The sequence below is a fragment of the Papio anubis genome, chromosome 20 (assembly GCF_008728515.1).
Source record: "Papio anubis isolate 15944 chromosome 20, Panubis1.0, whole genome shotgun sequence".
In the NCBI taxonomy this organism is placed as follows: Eukaryota; Metazoa; Chordata; class Mammalia; order Primates; family Cercopithecidae; genus Papio; species Papio anubis.
This window is the reverse complement of record NC_044995.1, coordinates 45,109,255-45,130,861: the sequence shown is the minus strand read 5'-3', so window position 1 is coordinate 45,130,861 and position 21,607 is coordinate 45,109,255. Positions and strand designations below refer to the sequence as shown.

Below are 21,607 nucleotides of genomic sequence, written 5' to 3'. Positions count from 1 at the left end.
AGAGCGTCTTGGTGGCTGGTCTCTTCAAACTTCTGGTCTCAAGCCATCCTCCTGCCCCACCTCCCCAAGGTGTGTGCCAGCTTACAGGCATAAGCCTGAATTTTCTATTTTTTCTACAGTGAATTTGAATTACTTGTTGCGGGTTGAACTGTGTCCCCTAAAAAGATGTGTTCAAGCCCTAACCCCTGTAACCTGTGAATGCGACCTTATTTGGAAATAGGGTCTTTGCAGATATAATAAAGTTAAAATGAGGTCACACTGCATTGGAGGGGTGTCCTAATCTGATGACTGCTGTCCTTCAAGACATGGAATCGGCCGGGCACGGTGGCTCATGCCTGTAATCCCAGCACTTCGAGGCTGGAGGCTGGCAGATCAATGAGATCAGGAGTTCACACCATCCTGGCTAACAACATGGTGAAACCCTGTCTCTACTACAAATACAAAAAATTAGCTGGGCGTGGGTGGTGGGCACCTGTAGCTCCAGCCACTGAGGAGGCTGAAGAAGGAGAATGGTAGAACCTAAGAGGCAGAGCTGCAGTGAGCTGAGATCATGACCACACTGCACTCCAGCCTGGGCAACAGAGCAAGACTCATCTCAAAAATATATATATATATATATATATATATATATATATATATATGAATTTGCACTTTGGGAGGCCGAGGCGGGATCACTTGAGGTCAGGAGTCTCGGTGACCCAGCCTGGCCACCATAGTGAAACCTGGTCTTTACTAAAAAAAATTTGGCTAAAAATTAGCCGGTGGGTGGGATGTGCACCCCTGTAATCCTAGCTATTCTTGGAGGGTTGGAGGCAGGGAGGGATCACTTGAATCCGGGAGGCAGAGGTTGCAGTGAGCCGAGATCACATCATCATCGCACTCCAGCCTGGGCAACAGAGCAAAACTCTGTCTCAAAAAAAGGATGGAAATTTGGGCAGAGAGACACAGACACACAGAAGGCAGCATACAGCATGAGGATAGGCAGGCAATGGAGTGATGGATCCATCATAAGCCAAGGAATACCAAGGACCAAGTGCGATGGCTCACACCTGTAATCCTAGCACTTTGGGAGGCTGAAGGTTGACGAATTGCTTGACCCCACAAGTTCAAGATGAGCCTCGGTAACATGATGATATCCTATTTCCACAAAAAAGAAGTAATAATAATTAGGCCAGGCACGGTGGCTCACACCTTGAATCCCAGCACTTTGGGAGGCTGAGATGGGCAGATCACCTGAGGTCAGGAGTTCAAGACCAGCCTGGCCAACATGAGAAAACCTGGTCTCTACTAAAAATACAAAATTAGCTGGTGTGTGGTGGTGCACGTAATAATTAGCCATTCTGGGAGGCTGAGGCAGGAGAATCGAGCTTGAACCTCGAGGCAGAGGTTCTTCCCAGTGAGCCAAAAGCAAGCCACCGCATCTGTGCCTGGGAACAAGAGCCAGACTCTGTCTCAAAAAAAAAAAAAAAAAAAAAAAAAATTAGCCAGGCATGGTGGCATGCCTGTGGTTCTAGCTGCTGGGAGGCTGAGGTGGGAGAATCGCTTGAACCTGGGAGGCAGAGGTGGCAGTGAGCCAAGATCGTGTCACTGCACTCCAGCCTGAGTGACAGAGCAAGACTGCATCACAAACAAGCAAGCAAAGAAATAAACGGAAAGTTAGCTGGGCATGGTGACGGTTGCCTATAGTCCTAGCTACTTGGGAGGCTGAGGTGAGAGGATCACTTTGAGCCCAGGAGGTGTGTTGTAGTGAGTCGAGATCGCACTCACTGCACTCCAGCCTGCTTACAGAGCTGCAGATCCCTGTTTCAAAAAAAAAAATAGTTGCCCAGGCTGGAGTGCAGTGGCACGATCTCGGCTCACTGCAACTTACACCTCCTGGGTTCAAGCGATTCTCCTGCCTCAGCTTCTTGAGTAGCTCAGATTACAGGTGCCCGCTACCACGCCCAGTTAATTTTTGTATTTTTAGTAGAGACGGGGTTTAGCCATGTTGGTCAGGCTAGTCTCGAACTCCTGACCTCAGGTGATCCACCTGCCTAGGCCTCCCAAGGTGCTGGGATGGCAGGCGTGAGCCACTGCCCCTGGCTCCCACCCACTTTTTTGAGACAGGGTCTCACTCTGTCACCCAGGCTGGAGTGTGGCAGCATAATCATAGCTCACTGCAGCCTTGAACTCCTGGGCTCAAGTGATCCTCTGGCCTCAGCCTCCCAAGTAGTTGGGACTATAGGCACCTGCCACCACGCCTGGCTAATTTATTTCTTCATTTTTTTTAAAAAAAGATGGGGTCTTGCTATGTTGCCTGGGCTGGTCTCAAACTCCTGGCCTCAAACGATCCTTCCTCTTTGGCCTCCTAAAGTCCTGGGATTACAGATGTAAGCCACTGTGCCCGGCCTCCTTCTCCCCTTTATACAACCCTAAATCAATACTTAATTCCAGAATGATTTATTTTGCATCTTCCTTCCTCTCCAGCCTGTGAGCTCTATGAGGGTGGGGACCGTGTCCGTCTTGTGCACTGACACATCCCCAGTGAAAATCACAATACACAAGCACTAAAATTCCCAAGAAAATTCTCAAAACAGATTCAGAAAGAATGGGAGGGTAGTGGTGGAGGGGAAAGGGGGGAAATAATTTATAAAAGAAAAATACAGACAAAAACAATAACCAGTCTGGCCCTCACTGCTCCCTACCTTTGCTCCTAGCCTCCCACTCACGATAACCCAGGCTTGCAAATTAGAGTTCAAGTTACCAGCCTGGAAATGCTAGATATTTGCCAGCAGTGACATCCCAGCTAAGTCTGCAAGGGATCTCTTCCTGTACTCACTGCATCTGTTTTCCTAGTTAATCCTCAGCTCCATGAAAGTAAAGGACTCCCATTTCAATGTCACAAATGGGGAAACTGAGGCCCAGAGAAACCCATCCAAATCCAGGAGGGGGTCCCAGCCCAGGGCTTTACCTGGGAGAAGCTGGGGCCCAAGCGATGAGACTCTCCCTGCCCCATCCTCCCGCCCAGGCCTCACCTTGTGCCTGCATGCGGGTCCGGACCAGGGCCAGGGGATAACTGGCTATCTGGCCGCAGGTGCTGGATATGGTACCGCAGGCCAGGAGCACGAGGATGCCTGGGTCTGCCGAGTCGTGGCTGTACTGCTGAAGCCACCAGTTCTTCAGAGTCTGGAGTGGAGAAGGGAGTAGGGAAGGTTGGGGTGGGTGACCCCAGGACCCTGGCTTCAAAGGCCTTGCTGGCTGGTTCTGTATCCCATGACAGCTGCTACTAGCTGAGCACTTAGTACCTCCTAGGGGCTGAGCCAGCCCTTTCCCTGCATCCCCTCACCCAGTTCTCATCTGGACCCTCTCTGGTAGGTGGAATAAGGGTCCCCTGTACTGACTATGCCCTAATCTCTGGAACCTCTGCATATGTTACCCAAGATGACACAAAGGACTTTGTAGATGGGATTCAGTTAAGGATCTTGAGATGAGATTATTTTGCATTGTTGGAGTGGCCCAATGCCATCACAAGGGTCCTTCTTTTTTTTTTTTTTAATTATTATTATTATTCTGAGATGAAGTCTTGCTCTGTCGTCTAGGCTGGAGTGCAGTAGCACGATCTCGGCTCACTCCAACCTCCGCCTCCTGGGCTCAAGTGATTCTTTTGTCTCAGCCTCCCAGGTAGCTGGGACTACAGGTGTGTGCTACCACACCCGGCTAATTTTTGTATTTTTAGTAGAGACGGGGTTTCTACCGTGTTGGCCAGGATGGTTTCAATCTCCTGACCTTGTCATCTGCCCGGCTTGGCCTCCCAAACTGCTGGGATTACAGATGTGAGCCACTGTGCACGGCCTCATTATTTTTCTTTTTATACAGATGGAGTCTCATTATGTTGCCCAGGCTGGTCTCAAACTCCTGGGCTCAAGCGATCCTCCCTCCTCAGCCTCCCAAAGTGCTGGGATGACAAGCCACCATGCCTGGCACAGGGCCCTTCTTTTTTTTTCCCCCCAGAGATGGAGTTTCGCTCTTGTTGCCCAGGCAGGAGTGCAGTGGTGCAATCTCGGTTTATTGCAACGTTCGCCTCCCGGGTTCAAGCAATTCTCCTGCCTCAGCCTCCCAAATAGCTGGGATTACAAGTGTGTGCCATCATGCCCGGCTAATTTTTGTATTATTAGTAGAAACGGGGTTTCACCATGTTGGCCAGAGTGGTCTCAAACTCTTGACCTCAGGTGATCCACCTGCCCCGGCCTCTCAAAGTGCTGGGATTATAGGCGTGAGTTACCGTGCCTGGCACAAGGGCCCTTCTAAGAGCTAGAAAAGTAGGTTTAAAGACAGAAGAAGAAGCAAGAGAGAGATTGGAAGATGCTATGCTGCTGGCTTTGAAGATGGAAGGGACCACAAGCCAAGGAGTGCAGGCGGCCTCTAGAAGCTTTGTCAAGGCAAGGAAACAGATTTTCTCCTGGAGCCTCCAGAAGGAACACAGCCCTGTCAACATCTCGATTTTATAAAGCCCAGTAAGACCCCCATTTTGGATTTCTGACCTCCAGAACTGTAAGGTAATACATTTGTGTTGTTTTAAGACACTAAGTTTATAACTTGTTTGCTTGCAAGAAGGGTAAAAGAATAAATTCGCTTGGCCCGGGTCTGATTGGCTCCACGCCCTGTAATCCAGCACTTTGGGAAGCTGAGGCCCAGGCCGGATCATGAGGTCAGGAGATGGAGACCATCCACAAGCTCACACGGTGAAACCCGTCTCTGGCATCTAAAAATTAGCCGGGTGTGGTAGTGGGTGCCTGTAGTCCCAGCTGAGCTGAGGCAGAATAGCGTGAACCGGGGTGGAGCTTCCAGTGAGCCAAGATCGCGCCCTGCACTCCAGCCTGAAGCTGACAGAGCAAGACTCATCTCAAAAAAAAAAAAAAAAAAAAAAAAAAGAATAAATTAAAAATAACAACAGCAACAAAAGGCTGGGCATGGTGACTCACGCCTTTAATCCCAGCACTTTGGGAGGCCGAGTCAAGAGGATCGTTTGAGCCCAGTAGCCAGAGACCAGCCTCAACAACATAGCGAGACTCTGTCTCTACAAAAACAAACAAACAAACAAACAAACAAACAAAAAAACTGGACGTGATGGTGCATGCCTGTGGTCCCAGCTACTCAGGAGGCTGAGGTGGGAGGATTGCTTGAACCCAGGAATTTCTAGTGAGCTGCAATGCATTCCAGCCTGGTCGACAAGAGTAAGACTCAGTATCAAAAAAAAAAAAAAAGGTTGGGCCTGGTGTCTCACGCCTATAATCCCAGTGCTTTGGGAGGCTGAGGTGGGCGGATTTCTTGAGGTCAGGAGTTCGAGACCAGCCTGGCCAACATGGCAAAACTCCATCTCTCCTAAAAATACAAAAATAAACTGGTGTTGGTGGCAGGCACCTGTAATCCTAGCCACTCAGGAAGCTGAGGCAGGAGAATCGCCTGAACTGGGGAGGCAGAGGTTGCATCGAGGCAAGATCACACTACTGCACTCCAGCCTGGGCAATAAGAGCAAGACTCTATCTCAAAAACAAAAAAACACTCTCCAAAGACAGTCCTGTGGCAGGTGCTGTGAGTATACCACCTTCATCCCTTCCCACTCCAATTCAGACCTGCCGACTTCTTACTGCCAGCATCTACCCAAAGACTTTGCTTGTGGACTTTCTCTGAACCCAGGCCAGCCTGCTCTGACCACTTAGGAATGGGCAGGAAGCACTGGGAAATTAGCATCTTCAGATGCAACCTTCAAAAGACTGGCTCGGTGTATCAATACCCCAGCTCCCTCACCTCTCTGATGCAGAATGTCCTATGCTGCCTCCCACAGGTTTCTAGAGGGCTGGAACTCCATTTGCTAGGAATGGTAACTTGTTTGATAACATACCGTTATGGGTTGAATCATGTCCCCACTTTGGGGGGGAACATGTTGATGTCCTGACCCCCAGTACCTTAGAAGGTGACGTTCTTTGGAAATAGGGTCTTTGCAGATCTAATTCGTTAAGATGAGTAGGGTAGTAGGGTAGACACTTAGGCCAGTATGACTGGTGTCCAGAGAGGAGAAAGACAGAGACACACAAAGACAGAGACACACATGGAGAAAGACAGCCAGGTGACAGCAGAGGCAGAGATTTGAGTGAATGTATCTACAAGCCAAAGAATGTCCAGGGTTGCTGGGAACAAGTAGAAACTGAAAGAAGGAAGGAAGGATTCTCTCCTACAAGTTTGAGAGGGAGTATGGCTCTGCTGACACCTTGATTTTGCACTTCTGGCCTCCAGAACTGTGAGACAATAACTTTCTGTTGTTTTAAGCCAACCAGTTTGTGATACTTTGTTACAGCAGTCCTAGGAAACTAACATACTCATACTGTATGCATTGACTCCCTGTCTCATTACTTCCCCAATAAATCACTCACGTCCAATAAATCCCCTCACGTCCCAGTTTCAGGGTCTGTTTTGGAAGGATCTCAAACTAAGACCAAAACTATTATTATTATTGAGACAGGGTCTTGCTCTGTCACCCAGGCTGGAGTGCAGTGGTACAATCTCAGCTCACTGCAACCTCTGCCTCCTGGGCTCAGGTGATCCTCCCATCTCAACCTCCTGAGTAGCCAGGATTACAGCTGTGCACCACCACACCTGGCTAATTATCTTTATTTTTATTTTATTATTATTTTTTGAGACAGAGTCTCACTTTGTCACCTGGGTTGGAGTGCAATGGCACCATCTCGGCTCACTGCAACCCCACCTCCCAGGTTCAAGTTATTCTCCTGCATCAGCCTCCCAAGTAGCTGGGATTACAGGCATGTGCCACCAGGCTTGGCTAATTTTTTGCATTTTTTTTTTTCTTTTTTTTTTGAGACAGAGTCTCGCTCTGTTGCCCAGGCTGGAGCACAATCTCAGCTCGCTGCAACCTCCACATCCCAAGTTCAAGCAATTCTCCTGCCTCAGCCTCCCAGGTAGCTGGGATTGCAGGCACACACCACCACAACCAGCTGATTTTTGTATTTTTTAGCAGAGACGGGGTTTTACCATGTTGGCCAGGATGGTCTCCAACTCCTGACCGCAAGTGATCCGCCTGCCTCTGCCTCCCAAAGGGCTGGGATTACAGGAGTGAGCCACCACACCCCTTCCCTATTATCTCTATTTTATAGAAAAGAAACTGAAGCTCAGGGAAAGTTACTTGCCCAAAGCTACAAAATAAAGGTGAGAACTAACATTCACAGCCACATGTGAATCTAGAACTGTACGCCTGAAGGCTTTAGGGTGGCTAATCCCTTCTGAAGCCTTCTGCCAAGGTGACTGTAAGAACAAGGCCTTCTTTGCCTTGTGGCTGGGAGAAGCTTATAAGTTTCATTTCCTATGCCAATTCTAATCCACCAGAAATTGCTGCCTGAAACTGGAATTGTGTTGAGGGGGACTCAGTGCTGTGATGGATTAGTAATGCCTAGCCCAGGCACAGACTGGGTAAAACTGGCAAGTACTTAACATTATTGCCTTTGCAACTGTAGAAGTCTTCTGTTGGGTCTAGAACAGCACTTGCCAAATAGATGTTTAATTATTAAGATTAATCTATTGAAAAGAAGTTCTAAAGATGGCTGGGTGCAGTGGCTCATGCCTATAATCTCAGCACTTGTTTTTTTCTTTTTTTTTTTTTTAGAGATGCAATCTTGCTCTCTTGCCCAGGCTGGAGTACAGTGGCGCGATCTCGGCTCACGGCAACCTCCGCCTCCCAGGTTCAAGCAATTCTCCTGTCTCAGCTTCCCAAGTAGCTGGGATTACAGGTGCCCACCACCACACCCAGCTATTTTTTGTATTTTTAGTAGAGACGGGGTTTCACCACGTTGACCAGGATGGTCTTGATCTCATGACCTTGTGATCAACCTGCCTCGGCCTCCGAAAGTGCTGGGATTACAGGTGTGAGCCACCGCGTCTGGCAACCCCAGCATTTTGGGAAGATGAGGTGGGCGGATCACTTGAGGTCAGGAGTTCAAGACTAGCCTGGCCAACATGGTGAAACCCTGTCTCTACCAAAAATACAAAAATTAGCCTGGCGTGGTGGCACACACCTATAATCCCAGCTACTTGGGAGGCTGAGGCAGCAGAATTGCTTGAATCCAGGAGGCAGAGGTTGGAGTGAGCTGAGATCGCACCACTGCCCTCCAGCCTGGGTGAGAGAGAGAGAGACTTTGTCTCAAAAAAAAAAGAAAAAAAAAGTTCTAAAGACTAGATTAATATGGAAAGCACTGGGTTAAAAACAAAAACGTTAAATCACTTTACTAAGAGACTTCTTGGAGCCTTTAAGGGACAAGCACAGATTTTGAAATTCCAAGAGGGTCCAGGTTTCTAAAACCTCTTAGACTTCTAAAGTCCCTTTTTGGGCAAAGAATGCATTAAATAAGATTTTGTCTCCTTTCTTTTTCTTTTCTTTTTTTTTTTTTTTTTTTTTTTTTTTTGGAGACAGGGTCTTGCTCTGTTGCTGAAGCTGGAGTTCATTGGCATGATCACAGCTCACTGCAACCTCTGCCTACTGGGCTCAAGCAGTTCTCCCATCTCACCCTCCTAAGTAGTTGGGACTACAGGTGTGCACCAGCACACCTGGCTTTTTTTTTTTTTTTTTCTTTCCCTGAGACGGAGTCTCGCTCTGTCGCCCAGGCTGGAGTGCAGTGGCGCGATCTTGCTCACTGCAAGCTCTGCCTCCCGGGTTCACGCCATTCTCCTGCCTCAGCCTCCCGAGCAGCTGGGACTATAGGTGCCCACCACCACATCCAGCTAATTTTTTGTATTTTTAGTAGAGACGGGGTTTCACCATGTTGGCCAGGATGGTCTCGATCTCCTGACCTCGTGATTCGCTCGCCTCGGCCTCCCAAAGTACTGTGATTACAGGTGTGAGTCATGCGCTCGGCCACCTGGCTAATTTTTAAATTGTTTTGTAGAGACTGGTCTCGAACTCCTCGGCTCAAGCAATCCTCCCACCTCGGCTTCCCAAAGTGCTGGAATTACAGGCACAAGTCACTGCGCCTGGCTGCATCTTATTTCTACTCACAACTCTTTTTTTGTTTTTGAGATGGAGTTTCACTCTGTCACCTGTGCAGTGGCGAGATCTTGGCTCACTGCAACCCCCATGCCCCGCCCCAGGTTCAAGCGATTCTCCTGCCTCAGCCTCCTGAGTAGCTGGGATTATAGGTGCCCGCCACCACGCCTGGCTAATTTTTGTATTTTTAGCAGAGACGGGATTTCACCATGTTGGCCAGGATGGTCTTGAACTTCTGACCTCAAGTGATCCACCGGCCTTGGCTTCCCAAAATGCTGGGATTATAGGCGTGAACCACCGCGCCCAGCCTCTCCTCACACTTCTTAATGGCTTCTTATTGCACTTAGAAGAACCTGTCTCCTGCCTTGATCAGTTCCCCCCAGCCACCTAAGACTTCCACTCCTCCAAAAGGCCATATTTGTTCTTGCCTCCAGACCTGGGTACTAGATTTGTGCACACTCCCTTGTGATAATACGCCCAACCCATGGCTTCAATGTCACCTTTTTGGAGGTGTTCCTCAACCCCCCTCCCGCCCACTGTTACTGAAGATGACAAATCCTGTCTTGTGATCTTCTGAGAGCTTTTCTAGGAGCTGAAACGATCTTATTTGCTGGTTGATTGCCTGCCTTGTTTATGGAAATGGGCATTCCAGGATGGCAGGGACCGTGCTGGTCTCAATCAACACTACATCTGCAACAATCTGCACAGGGCCTAGCACAGAGTAGATGCTCAGTAAATAGTCACTAAGCGAATGAGTGAACAATAAAATGAAGGAACAAATGAATGAGTGAGCAACGGTCTTGTCTCATTTGGTTGTCTAGATGCCAGGTGCTGGGATGGGCAGGTAAAGATGGCAGGAACAGTGTCTATTAGATCAGAATCAGCTACATAATTTGCAGGATCCAGTGCAAAATGTAAAAGGGTGAGGGTCCCTTGTTCAAAAATTATTGACCAGGTGTGGTGGCTCATACCTGCCATCCCAGCACTTTGGGAGGTTGAGGTGGGGGGATCACCTAAGGTCAGGAGTTTGAGACCAGCCTGGGCAACACGGTGAAACCCTGTCTACTAAACATACAAAAATTAGCCAGGCATGGTGGCCGGCACCTGTAATCACAGCTACTGGGGAGGCTGAGGCAGGAGAATTCCTTGAACCTGGCAGGTGGAGGCTGCAGTGGGCCCAGATTGTGCCACTGCACTCCAGCCTGGGCAACAGAGTGAGACTCTGTCTCAGAAAAAAAAAAAAATTAAGAATTTCAGGCCTGGCACGGTGGTTCACACCTGTAATCCTAGCACTCTGGGAGGCCGAGGTGGGTGGATCACTTAAGGTCAGGAGTTTGAGACCAGCCTGGCCAACATGGAGAAACCCCGTCTCTACTAAAAATACAAAAATTAGGCCGGGCGCGGTGGCTCACGCCTGTAATTCCAGCACTTTGGGAGGCCGAGGTGGGTGGATCATGAGGTCAGGAGATCGAGACCATCCTGGTTAACACGGTGAAACCCCACCTCTACTAAAAATACAAAACAATTAGCTGGGCATGGTGGCGGGCACCTGTAGTCCCAGCTACACACGAGGCTGAGGCAGGAGAATGGCATGAACCCGGGAGGCAGAGCTTGCAGTGAGCTGAGATCACACCACTGTACTCTAGCCTGGGAGACAGAGTGAGACTCTATCTCAAAAAAGAAAAAAAAAAAAAATTAGCCAGGCATGGTGGTACATGCCTGTAATCCCAGCTATTCGGGAGACTGAGGCAGGAGAATTGCTTGAACCCAGGAGGTGTAGGTTGCAGTGAGCCGAGATTGCGCCATTACACTCCAGCCTGGACGGCAAGAGCGAGACTCCATCTCAAAAATAAATAAATAAAAAAAAATAATTTCAAGACAGCAGCAGCAGAGCGTTGCATCAAGCACAGGGCCCTTCTGAGCATGGGGCCCTTTGCGACTTCACAGGTCACATGCCCGTGAAGCAGGCCCTGTCTTGCATACAAAGATTTTGGAGGAAACGCTTGGGGACATCCAGGACCATGCTAATTGGGAAGACCTGGCGATCCCACTAGGAGAAGGTAAAAACTACAGATAAGGCCCCTGGAAGAAAAAGAGCAAGAACTGTCTGGACCTGCCTGTGTTGATAAAGGTCTCAAGATGCTGGTGATTGGGTGTGGTTCTTATGGTAACAGCAGATGCTCAAATGGGCAGGCCCTGAAGATGACCTTGACTTAGAGACAGAGGCTGGGTCCGATGTGTGCTTCGGGGAAGTTGGGTGTCTTTGAGACTCATCTTTGCCTGCTTTTTCTTTTTGTTTTTCTTTGAAAAGGAGTCTTGCTGTGTCGCCCAGGCTGGAGTGCAGTAGCGGGATGTTGGCTTACTGCAACCTCTGCCTCCCGGGCTCAAGCAATTCTCATGCCTCAGCCTCTTGGAGTAGCTGGGATTATAAGCACACACCACCATGCCCGGCTAATTTTTGTAATCTTTGCCTGCTCTTATGGTTCTGTCAGCTAGAGTGGTCCCTAACTTCCAGGTGACCCAGGAAGGCTGAACTGCTAATCAAAATTAAGTGGAGAAGTGGGAGAGTCCAATACCTGGAAGGGTTCCCCAGGATTCCCAGGTCCAAACTGCTCCTCACTTCATAAATGCCTTTCTCTAGCTATAGAAGGTCAACCGAGCCAGCCCCAGGGGAAGGGGAAGGGGTGTCCTGTGGGCAAATCCCAGAGGGGAGCAGGGAGGGAGGGGCGGGCTGCCCACAGACCTCATAGACGGCCAGGTCGATGCCCGCATAGGGGATGATGCCCAGCACGTTGGGCAGGTAGCCGCGGTAGAAGGCACGGGGCCCCTCCCTCTCCAGGATCCGCCTGGCGCAGTCCAGCAGCCCCTTGTACTGGCCCGTCCGGCGCAAGGTCAGCCGCGTCTTCAGCACCTGGGGAGAACCTGGTTATCCCTGGAAAAGCTGCCCCCACCAAATCACTACATCCAGGAATGAAGACACCTAGAAATAGCTACTCTTGAAAACAGATGCCCTGAGAACAACCGAATTTTAAAAACCACCTACTCCAGAATCTTCTGCTATCCCCAAATCTCTATACCTAGAAATAGTTACACCTACCAAAGTGCACGCATGTGGCACGACCAGTAACTGTGTCCTGATATCTTTATTTTATTTTTTGGTCATTTCTGTAGAGATGGGGACTTGCTACGTTGCCCGTGCTGGTCTCGAAATCCTGGGCTTAAGCGATTCTCCTGCCTCCACCTCCCAAAGGACTGGGATTACAGGCATGAGCCATCATGCCCAGACCTCCAGTATCTTGTTCCCTTCTGCTTTCATACAGAAACTGTAACTTTCAGCAAGCACACAGCCACTAGAAAGACAGATGACATTTCCCAGATGCCCTGGGTATGTGGCTATGTCACTATGTCCTAGCCAAAGAAATAGAAGGAAGAGAAAGAGGTACACATGAGGTTCAGAAAGCATCCTTAGAGGTGGGGAGGTGTTTCCTCTTTTGTCTCTTCCTCCTTCTTGGCTGGACTTAGGAATGTGATGAACGGAGCACAAGCAGCCACATTAGTCCACGAGGTTGTGTAACAACAAGATAGACAGAAAGAACCTGCATCTCTGACACTCTGAAGCTACCATCCCAGCCTGAAATGCTCATCTGTAGACTTTGTTGACGTGATTGAAGTTTTTCTTTCTTTTTTTTTTTTTTGAGATGGAGTCTTGCTCTGTTGCCCAGGCTGAGTGCAGTGACACGATTTTGGTTCACTGCAACCACTACCTCCCAGGTTCAAGTCATTCTCCTGCCTCAGCTTCCTGAGTATCTGGGATTACAGGCGCCCACCACCATCCCCAGCTAATTTTCGTATTTTTAGGAAAGACGGTATTTCACCATGTTCATCAGGCTGGTCTTGAACTCCTGACCTCCGGCAATCCACCTGCCTCGGCCTCCCAAAGTGCTGGGATTACAGGCGCTAGACATCGCGCCCAGTTGACATGATTTAAGTTTTCTGTCACTTTCAGAATCTGAACAATACACTGCATAACCTGAAACCTGAAATAATTTATCTGAAAACATGTAGCGAGGACAGTCTATCCTTAGAAGAGGCATATTCATAAACAGTTGGTGACACCTAGACACAACGTCCCTGGGAACGTGCACCCTATCCTTAGAGGACGCATATTTATAAACAGCTGGCTCCTGCAACTACTGTCCAAACAAGGATAACCAACACTACCTTCCCCAGAAATTATATCTCATTTGTAATACCCAGACAGGCTACATATGAAATAGCATTACTCTGATAAGCTACATTCCAAATCAGAGAGACAAAGGTATAATCCCAATGGATATCATGAAATGCAGAGTGAGATGGGTACAGCAGGCCCCCCACCCTGCCATGGGGCCTCCGCCGGGGTCCCTCCTTCTCACCTCCATGGGGTAAATGATGGTTTGGGCTGTGGCACCAGCCAGGGAGCCAGCCACGAAGCGCTCCTGCACATGCAGCGTCTCCTGCTGCCCCAGGATGGCCCTCTTGATCTGAGGCGGGGAGACACAGGGATGGGTAGGACCATGGGGGTTGAACCTTCCTTGTACTCCACTGTTCTCCTGGCTTCCACAGAACTGGCCTGCTGTGGGCATTCATGCAGAGGAGCAGATGCCTGATCCTGGGGAACTGTGTTCACCACCCACCCCCCAAGCCAATTCCGTAAATCTTTATGTACAGCCCAGTCTTTCCTGTGGCAAGTACATTCCTCCCTGTACCTGCCCTCACCTGCTCATAGGCCATGAACTTGATAGCTGACTCGGGGGCAATCTTGAGTACATTAATACCATTGCCGCGCCACAGGGAGCGGATGCCCCCCTCGAGGACCATGCTTCGAAGCCCCCCCAGGATGTTCAGCCGGTTGGTCTTTGAGGCATGGACCTGAATGGGGAGACAACAGCTTGGAGGTCCCCTCCCAGATGTCAGGCCTTGGGGAGGGGGCAGATCTCTCCAGGGTCCCTCACCTGCATGAAGACCTTGAGGCGGTCCAGAGGGGCCGTGCCTGTCCGTGACACGGCGCCTGCCACTGCGCCGGCCACCAGCTGCTTCCACCACATGCCCGTCAGTTTTTCCTGCTTTGAGAACTCATCCGGCACTGTCAGGCATTCGCCAATGTCCAGGACCTGAAGATACAGGTGCTGGGGGTGTCATGCCATGGTAGGGACAGGGAGATGTGACTCAGTCCTAAATAGGGAAGTTTCCTCCATGAATCCTAGGATACCCTAGAGTCTGCCAATGACTCTTGCTTGGAGATCCCAGAAGAGTCCTCTTGGGTCCTACCAGGTGTCACCAAAGCATCTAACCTAGCAGCCTCCTTAGAAGATCCCAATATCCTACTACCAAATCCGACCATAGGATGTGCCAAATCCCACTAAAGAATCCTATTCAAGTATCTGCCACATAAAGATCCCTCCAGGCTGGGTGTGGTGGCTCACATCTGTAGTCCCAGCACTTTGGGAGGCCAAGGTGGGAGAATTCCTTGGGGGCAGGAGTTCAAGACCAGCCTGGGCAACAGAGCAAGATCCCATCTCTACAAAAATTGGCCAGGCATGTGCCTGTAGTGCCAGCTACTCAGGAGGCCAAGGTGGGAGGATTGCTTGAGCCCAGGAGTTCGAGGCTACAATGAGCTATGATCATACAACTGCATTCCAGCCTGGGCAACAGAGTAAGACCCTGTCTCTAATAGCAAAAAAAGATCCCTCCAGGGCAAATGAGATTCTACTGAAAGATCCCACTCAAGGGTTTTCCATATAATGATTCCAGAAGATCCCTCCAGGGCCATACAAGATCTTACCAGGCACCTCCCATATAAGGATCCCAGCAGATCCTTCTCAGGGACCCACCAGATCTCATAGGGATCTCCTCCACAGGGAATCCCTGTGCAGGAAGTATCTCCTGTCTAGAATTTCCAACCAAAGTCCCCATGAATCCTCTGGGGTGGGAGTCTCTGGATCTCCAAAGAGGTTCTCACCGGATCCTACAGATGGATCCCCCTCTGGATGCCATCAGATCCTACAGGACACATTGCTCATAGATACTTCAACCAGGAACTAGGGTGAAGCAAATCCCCACTACCTACAGCAAATCCCCACTACCCTCTCTAGTGGCTCCCACTGGATCCTCTGAAGACTGTGGGGTTTTTTTGAGATGGAGTCTGGCTTTGTCGCCCAGGCTGGAGTGCAGTGACATGATCTTGGCTCACTGAAAGCTCTGCCTCCCGGCTTCACGCCATTCTCCTGCCTCTGCCTCTCTAGTAGCTGGGACTACAGGCGCCCGCCACTACGCCCAGCTAATTTTTTTTTGTATTTTTAGTAGAGATGGGGTTTCACCATGTTAGCCAGGGTGGTCTCGATCTCCTGATCTCGTGATCCGCCTGCCTCGGCCTCCCAAAGTGCTGGGATTCCAGGCGTGAGCCACCGCGCCCAGCCAAGACTGTGGTTTTTGAACGATTCCGTTCAGTGGTAGAATCCTTTATCCAGGCAGAGAACCCAGCAGAAGGGAGCTGTGTGGGTGGAAGGTGGGAGGCCTGGTGCCCCATCTGGTGAGCTCTTTCTTTCCTGCACCCGCAACCCCCGCACGCTGTCCCCAGAGGCCCCGATGTAAGTCTCAAGGACTGCGCTTCAATCAGACAGCAGAGATGTCCCAAATGGGACCCTTGAACCCCAAGTGGAGAAAGAGGAACAGACTCTCATTCCTCAGCTGCTGCCAGTGCCTTCTCCTTCTGGAAAGTCCTGGCCCAGCCCGTCCAAGCCCTGGGGAGATCGAAGCAACGCCCCCCCTGGGGAAGAGGGCACAGCCTTCAGCCAGGGAAAACCACCCCCACCTCACCGTGGAATGCTTCCAGAAATACAGCACGTCCTCCACATTTTCCAGCGAATGCAACAGGAAGTGGTCGCGCCATTCTTGCCAGTCAATGGTCATTGTGCCGTCTCGGTCCATGCTGGGGGGAAGAGCGAGGGTGGAGGACAGGCTCAGTGCCTGGGGGTGGGCTAGGCTTGGGTGAAGTTCTGCTAGGTTTTGCAGTTTGGGAGGTTCAAGTCCTCATATCAACCCTATTGGAGACGTAGCAGTATTGTCATCATTTTCTTTTTTCTTTCTTCTTTTTTTTTTCTTTTGTTTTGAGACAGAGTCTCGCTCTGTCGCCCAGGCTGGAGTGCAATGGTGCAATCTCGGCTCACTGCAACCTCCGCCTCCCGGGTTCAAGAGATTCTCCTGCCTCAGCCTCCCATGTAGCTGGGACTACAGGTGCACACCACCACGCCCAGCTAATTTTTGTATTTTTAGTAGAGTCGGGGTTTCACCATGTTGGCCAGGATGGTCTCGATCTCTTGACCTCATGATCCACCTGCCTCAGCCTTCCAAAATGCCAGGATCATAGGGGTGAGCCACCATGCCCAGCCACATTACCCTCATTTTCTAGAGGGGGAAACTGAGGCTAAGACAGGCAACTGGTCCCAGATCTGTCTGGCTTCAATTTGAATTTTTCTTTTTTTTTTTTTTCCAGACAGAGTCTCACTCCGTCACCCTGGTTAGAGTGCCCTGGCATGATCTTGACTCACTGCAGCCTCTGCCCTTTGGGTTTAAGGGATTCCTGTGTCTCAGCCTCCCAAATAGCTGGAATTACAGGCATGTGCCACCACGCCTGGCCAATGTTTGTATTTTTAGTAGAGATGGGGTTTTACCATGTTGACCAGGCTGGTCTCGAACTCCTGACCTCAGGCGATCCACCTGCCTCCATCTCCCAATGTGCTGGGATTGCAGATGCAAGCCACCGCACCTGGCCAGATCTGTCTGACTTCAAAGCCCCAACCTCTCAGCTGTATCCTCCTTGAGACTGGGTCTGGAGCCCAGAAGACAGAGATGGCCAAGGGGTCACTGTGTCCTGAGTTACTTTGGATTCCAGACCCCCAGTGACTCACCTGTGCAGAATTTTCTCCGCCTGCTCCAGCGTGATGGAAATGCCCAGAGCTCGGAAACTCTGTTGGATCTCAGAGACGTCAATGTGACCTGGGGAGGGGGGTCGGAAGGGGGGAAGGATGTGCGTGTGAGGACACCTGGGGAACCCCAGGACCAAGAATCAGAACAGCTTGGAATGGAGGTGGTCTAGCAAGATCAGGGGCTCCAGAAACCCAGGACGAGGTTTGCAGCAGGGCTGTGGGGGGATCCCTGACTCACTGGGGTCAGAGAGGTGGAACCGGGAAATACTGGGGCGGCTTCTCTGTTCTGTGAATGAATGAAGGAATCCAGGGGTAACTAGGGGTCTCTATGCCATGGGGAATTGAGAGGCAATATCCGCAACCCAGATGCTGCTATGAGGGGATCTCCGCCCTACAGGGTACCCAGGAACAGCATGGGGTATCTTTGCCCCCTAGAAAAACCTAAGGGTGCCGGGCGCGGTGGCTCATGCCTATAATCCCAGCACTTTGGGAGGCCGAGACGGGCGGATCACGAGGTCAGGAGATGGAGACCATCCTGGCTAACACGGTGAAACCCCGTCTCTATTAAAAAATACAAAAAACTAGCTGGGTGAGGTGGCGGGCGCCTGTAGTCCCAGCTACTCGGGAGGCTGGGCAGGAGAATGTCGTGAACCCGGGAGGCGGAGCTTGTAGTGAGCCGAGATTGTGACACTGAACTGCAGCCTGGGCCATAGAGCGAGACTCCGTCTCAAAAGAAAAGAAAAGAAAAAAAAAAAAAAAAGAAAAGAAAAACCTAAGGGTAATTATCAGGGTTCTGCCCCAGAAGGGAAAGGAGGTGGGATGGGCTGGCTGGGCCTCGAACCACCTAGCTGGGGGGTGAGGAGCGCTCCTGAAATAGCCTGTGAGTCATCGGGGAGAAGCGGCCCTCCCCCTCTCCTCCTAGGCTGCCAGTTCTAACCCCATTGATGTCTCTAGGGCCCCCACGGCCCTATCCCTGGGGGCCTGCAGGCAGGCCGCCCCGCCTTACCATCCTGGTTCCGGTCAAGACTGTGAAACATGAGCAGCAGACGCTGTTCCCGCTCCTGCAGGTAGCGGGAAAATTCCTCCAGGTCAAGCCCGCCATCTGGGTCAGCGTCACCCTCAGAGGAGATACCCTGGCAGAGGAAAAGGGGACAGAGGTGACTCCAGGAACCTGCTCCTGATCTGGAGGGGACGCACGTCACCTTATGCCTTAGGAGCCCAGAGCCCCCAGTGCCTTGAGAAAGGGGACAGAAGATATCACCCCACTTCTCCCTCAGTCGGCTAGCTTCTCAGTCAGATCCCTACAGCCACCACAGGTCTGTGCCGTGGGTGTGAGTGGTCTAGTTTTCCTGGTGAGCAAACTGAGGCTCTGCAAGGTCAAGCCACCAGTTCAAGGTCACAGAACCAGGAAATGGTAACCTTGGGTTCTCGTCTCTAAAGCCTGTCCTCCCAGCCGTCTCTTGTTTTTAGTTTTTATTTTTTTTTAGGTACCTCATTCCTGTTGAACCCAACTGCCTCTTTAAAAAACCCTGTCCACATGGGGGTCCTAGGAGTTCCCTTTGGAGACAGCCCTGGGTGATGTCGGGTAGGAGAGAACCAAGCGGAGTGGCTGAGGCCTTGGTTTTTCCCAGTTGGGAAGTGGGAGGTTGGACTGGTCTCGGGGACGCTGTGGTTGTTTTAGGGCGATCTGGGGCTACAGGTGTGGGAAGGGGCCGCAAGGTGGAGGGGGGGGGGGGGGGGGGGGGGGGCAAACCCTTGTGATAGGTGCATTTTCAGCTGCCGGTGACCGCAGATAGGATTGGGTCCCTGGCTGGGGCAGCCCGGGACAGTGAGCCAGGCCCGTGAACAGCCCATGAAAGGGCAGGCCAGGGAATGTAAACACAGGGACGGGGGCAGCTGCAGGCCAGGGCAGTAGGTGCCCAGAGGATGGAGGGTGTGTCTCCTGGAGGTGGGAGCAGGGCACGTCTTGGGCTGTGCAGTCCGGAGGAGGGTGTGTCCCGGGCAGTGGGCAGGAAAGCGCCCCCATCTCTTCCCAGGCAGACGCCCCCTGCTCCCAGGGAGGGGGATCGGGTGTTGGCCGCGGAACTGCAGACTTGGGGCCTCGGCAGCCCTGTCTTGAGCGATTCCGTTAGGCCAAACACGAGTGGGTAGGGGGAAGGAGAGCGACACAGACCCTGGAGTCTAGCCACAGGTAGTCCCTGGTGGCTCCGGCCGCCCCATTCAGGGGCTTGGGTGACCGCGAGCGGGCGGGGCCGGGAGGGGAGGAGGTCCCCGGGAGTGGGGGTACCTGTTGGGCGCCGGGGTCTGGGTTGCCCCCGCCCAGCCTGGCCAGCCCCTGGCGCAACTCGTGCACGTCCACGCGGCCATCCTTGTTACTGTCCAGCTCCTCGAACAGGCGACCCCAGCGCTGCCGCCGCTCCGCGTCACCCGGGCTCCCCCGCATGGCGCCCGCCCGGGGGGGAGGGGAGGCCCGGCAGCGGCGGCCTCAGCGGGGGCTTCTCGGCTCCCCCTCCCCCCCGGGACCCCGCAGGGTCAGCTCCCGCGGCCGCCGGCTCCGCAGCCTCCGTGCAGCCCGCTGGGCTCTGGCACTTGCGGGAGGTGGTGACTGCTAGCCGTCGCCGCCCGCGCCAGAACTTGCGTCTCCTCCCCCGACCCGCATTGGGGGGAGGGGACCGAGGGCGGAGCTGGGGGCGTGGGGAGGGAATGTCTGGGATGGTCTGGTATTGCACAGCCGAGGGAACACAAGAGTTCTTTCTGGGAAGAGGGGCTAGGGAGCTCAGTGGTCTCAGAGTTCCGCCTCTGCGTGCCTCAGTTTACCCTTTTCCCCTTTGCCCAAGGGGGCAAGGTAGACAGCTGTCGGGGATTGGGTTTCATAATCCCCTTCCACTTGACCTCCCCGCCACACCCACTAATCTTCAGGAACTCAAGTTCTCGCTTCTGCCAGACGCACGCAAGAACCCTGCAACATCTCGCTCGCTCTCTGCCCGCCCACGCCTGACACCTTCTCCTCTCGGCCGCAGAAACAGAAGACAGGCGCTATGCGCTCCCACTGTCCCTTCCTCCCGCCCGCGCGCCTCCTTTCTGGGTCCCACTCCGACCGGGAAACAGAAAATCAACACGCGGCGCGGCTGCAAAGTCGGTTTCCTATTGGTCAGCGCCGCCTGGGCTGAGCCCGCCCGCCCCGCCTCTTCTCCCACCTGGGCGGGGCCTCTCCGCGGACCCCCGGCAGCCTCCTGCCCGCAGTCCAACCACCTGCCAGGCGATATTAAAGAGGCCGCGGCCGCATTGAGACGCTGCGCGGCATGGGGAGGGGGTGGCTCAATGTCCCGGGCGCGGGGTTGAGGATCCCAGTGTTAGGGCGCTGGAGGCGGGGCCCCAGCCTGTAGCACTCGCTGCACCTGCGGAATGTCCCTACTACTAGTTTCAGGCGCAGTTTCTCTATTCACCATTAGGGGGAAGGGAGCCCAGACCACTTGACAGCGAATAATAACAAAAGCTCACTTTGATTCAGTGCGTTGCACATGCCAGGGCTTTTACTCACCTCTCGCGTCGTCGTTGCCGAAACCCTATAAGGTAGGTGGTACTGGCGTTCGCTCTTTGCAGATAAGGAAACGGAGGTTAACTCATTCTCCCCAGTCCTGGTGCCCACTAAGGGGCAAAGTAGGGGTTTAAAGAGATCTGGGATCCTTAACCATCACTCTATCCCCTAGAAGAAATTAATCCTTTTTTCTTTTTTCTTTTTTGAAACGGAGTTTCTCTGATGTTGCTTAGGCTGGAGTGCAATGTCGCGACCTCGGCTCACTGCAACCTCCGCCTCCCGGGTTCAAACGATTCTCCTGCCTCAATCTCCCGAGTAGCTGGGATTACAGGCGCCCGCCACCAGCCCCAGCTAATTTTTTTTATTTTTAGTGGAGACAGGGTTTCACCATGTTGGCCAGGCTGGTCTCGAACTCTTCACCTCATGATCCATCCGCCTCGGCCTCCCAAAGTGCTGGGATTATAGACATGAGCCACCGCACCCAGCCGTGAGTTTTGTATTTTTAGTAGAGATGGAGGTTTCACCATGGGGGCCAGGCTGGTCTCGAACTCCTGATCTCAGGTGATCCTCCTGCTTCAGCCTCCCAAAGTGCTGGGATTACAGGCGTGAGTCACCGCGCCCGGCCTGGCCTAATTATTCTTTAATCATCACTCGTCACCCAAGGGTCCTCAGGAAGGGGTCTTGTTATTATCATCATCGTTTATCCAAAGATACAGCATTGGCCAGGCTCAGTGGCTTAGGCCTCTAATTCTAGCACTTTGGGAGGCCGAGATGGGAGGATCGCTGGGGGTCAGGAGTTTTGAGACCGGCCTGGGCAATATAGCAAGACACCCATCTCTACCAAAAATAAATAAATAATTTTAAAAAAGAAAAGAAAAGAAAAGAGACAGAGAGAGAGAGACAGAAAACAAAGATACAGCCGTGAGGGCACATTTGGTTCACTCCCAGCCTCTGCCTAGACAGGTGTGCCGGGAACAGGTGTGCCCCAGACAAATGAGTCTCTTCTAAGAGACGCCCCTAGCAGAGGTTTTTATTCACAGTTGTTCCTTGCAGGTGCCATACAGCATGGAGTGA

The 21,607-nt window shown here is 51.9% G+C and overlaps 1 protein-coding gene across 5 annotated transcripts in view; it reads right to left on the bottom strand.

The window, feature by feature from the left end:
* Positions 1-20,013, bottom strand: part of LOC101004188 (calcium-binding mitochondrial carrier protein SCaMC-3) — a 36,054-nt gene extending 16,041 nt beyond the window's left edge. For 3 of the 5 annotated variants that reach the window (XR_004180413.1, XM_031660060.1, XM_017952123.2), the window contains exons 1-9: positions 19,283-20,013; positions 18,002-18,128; positions 16,978-17,065; positions 15,887-15,998; positions 14,023-14,181; positions 13,787-13,939; positions 13,444-13,551; positions 11,772-11,939; positions 3,015-3,165 (exon numbers count right to left, since the gene is read on the bottom strand). Coding sequence is in view for 4 of the 5 variants with exons in the window: in XM_031660060.1 (XP_031515920.1) it covers positions 3,015-3,165; positions 11,772-11,939; positions 13,444-13,551; positions 13,787-13,939; positions 14,023-14,181; positions 15,887-15,998; positions 16,978-17,065; positions 18,002-18,128; positions 19,283-19,438 (1,222 nt within the window). In the remaining variant the exon portion in view is untranslated. Of the gene's footprint in view, positions 1-2,309; positions 2,521-3,014; positions 3,166-11,771; positions 11,940-13,443; positions 13,552-13,786; positions 13,940-14,022; positions 14,182-15,886; positions 15,999-16,977; positions 17,066-18,001; positions 18,129-19,282 lie in introns of those variants that run through there. The other 2 variants (XM_009193294.4, XM_009193295.3) reach the window with 2 other exon arrangements.
* Positions 20,014-21,607: the final 1,594 nt, after the last annotated feature.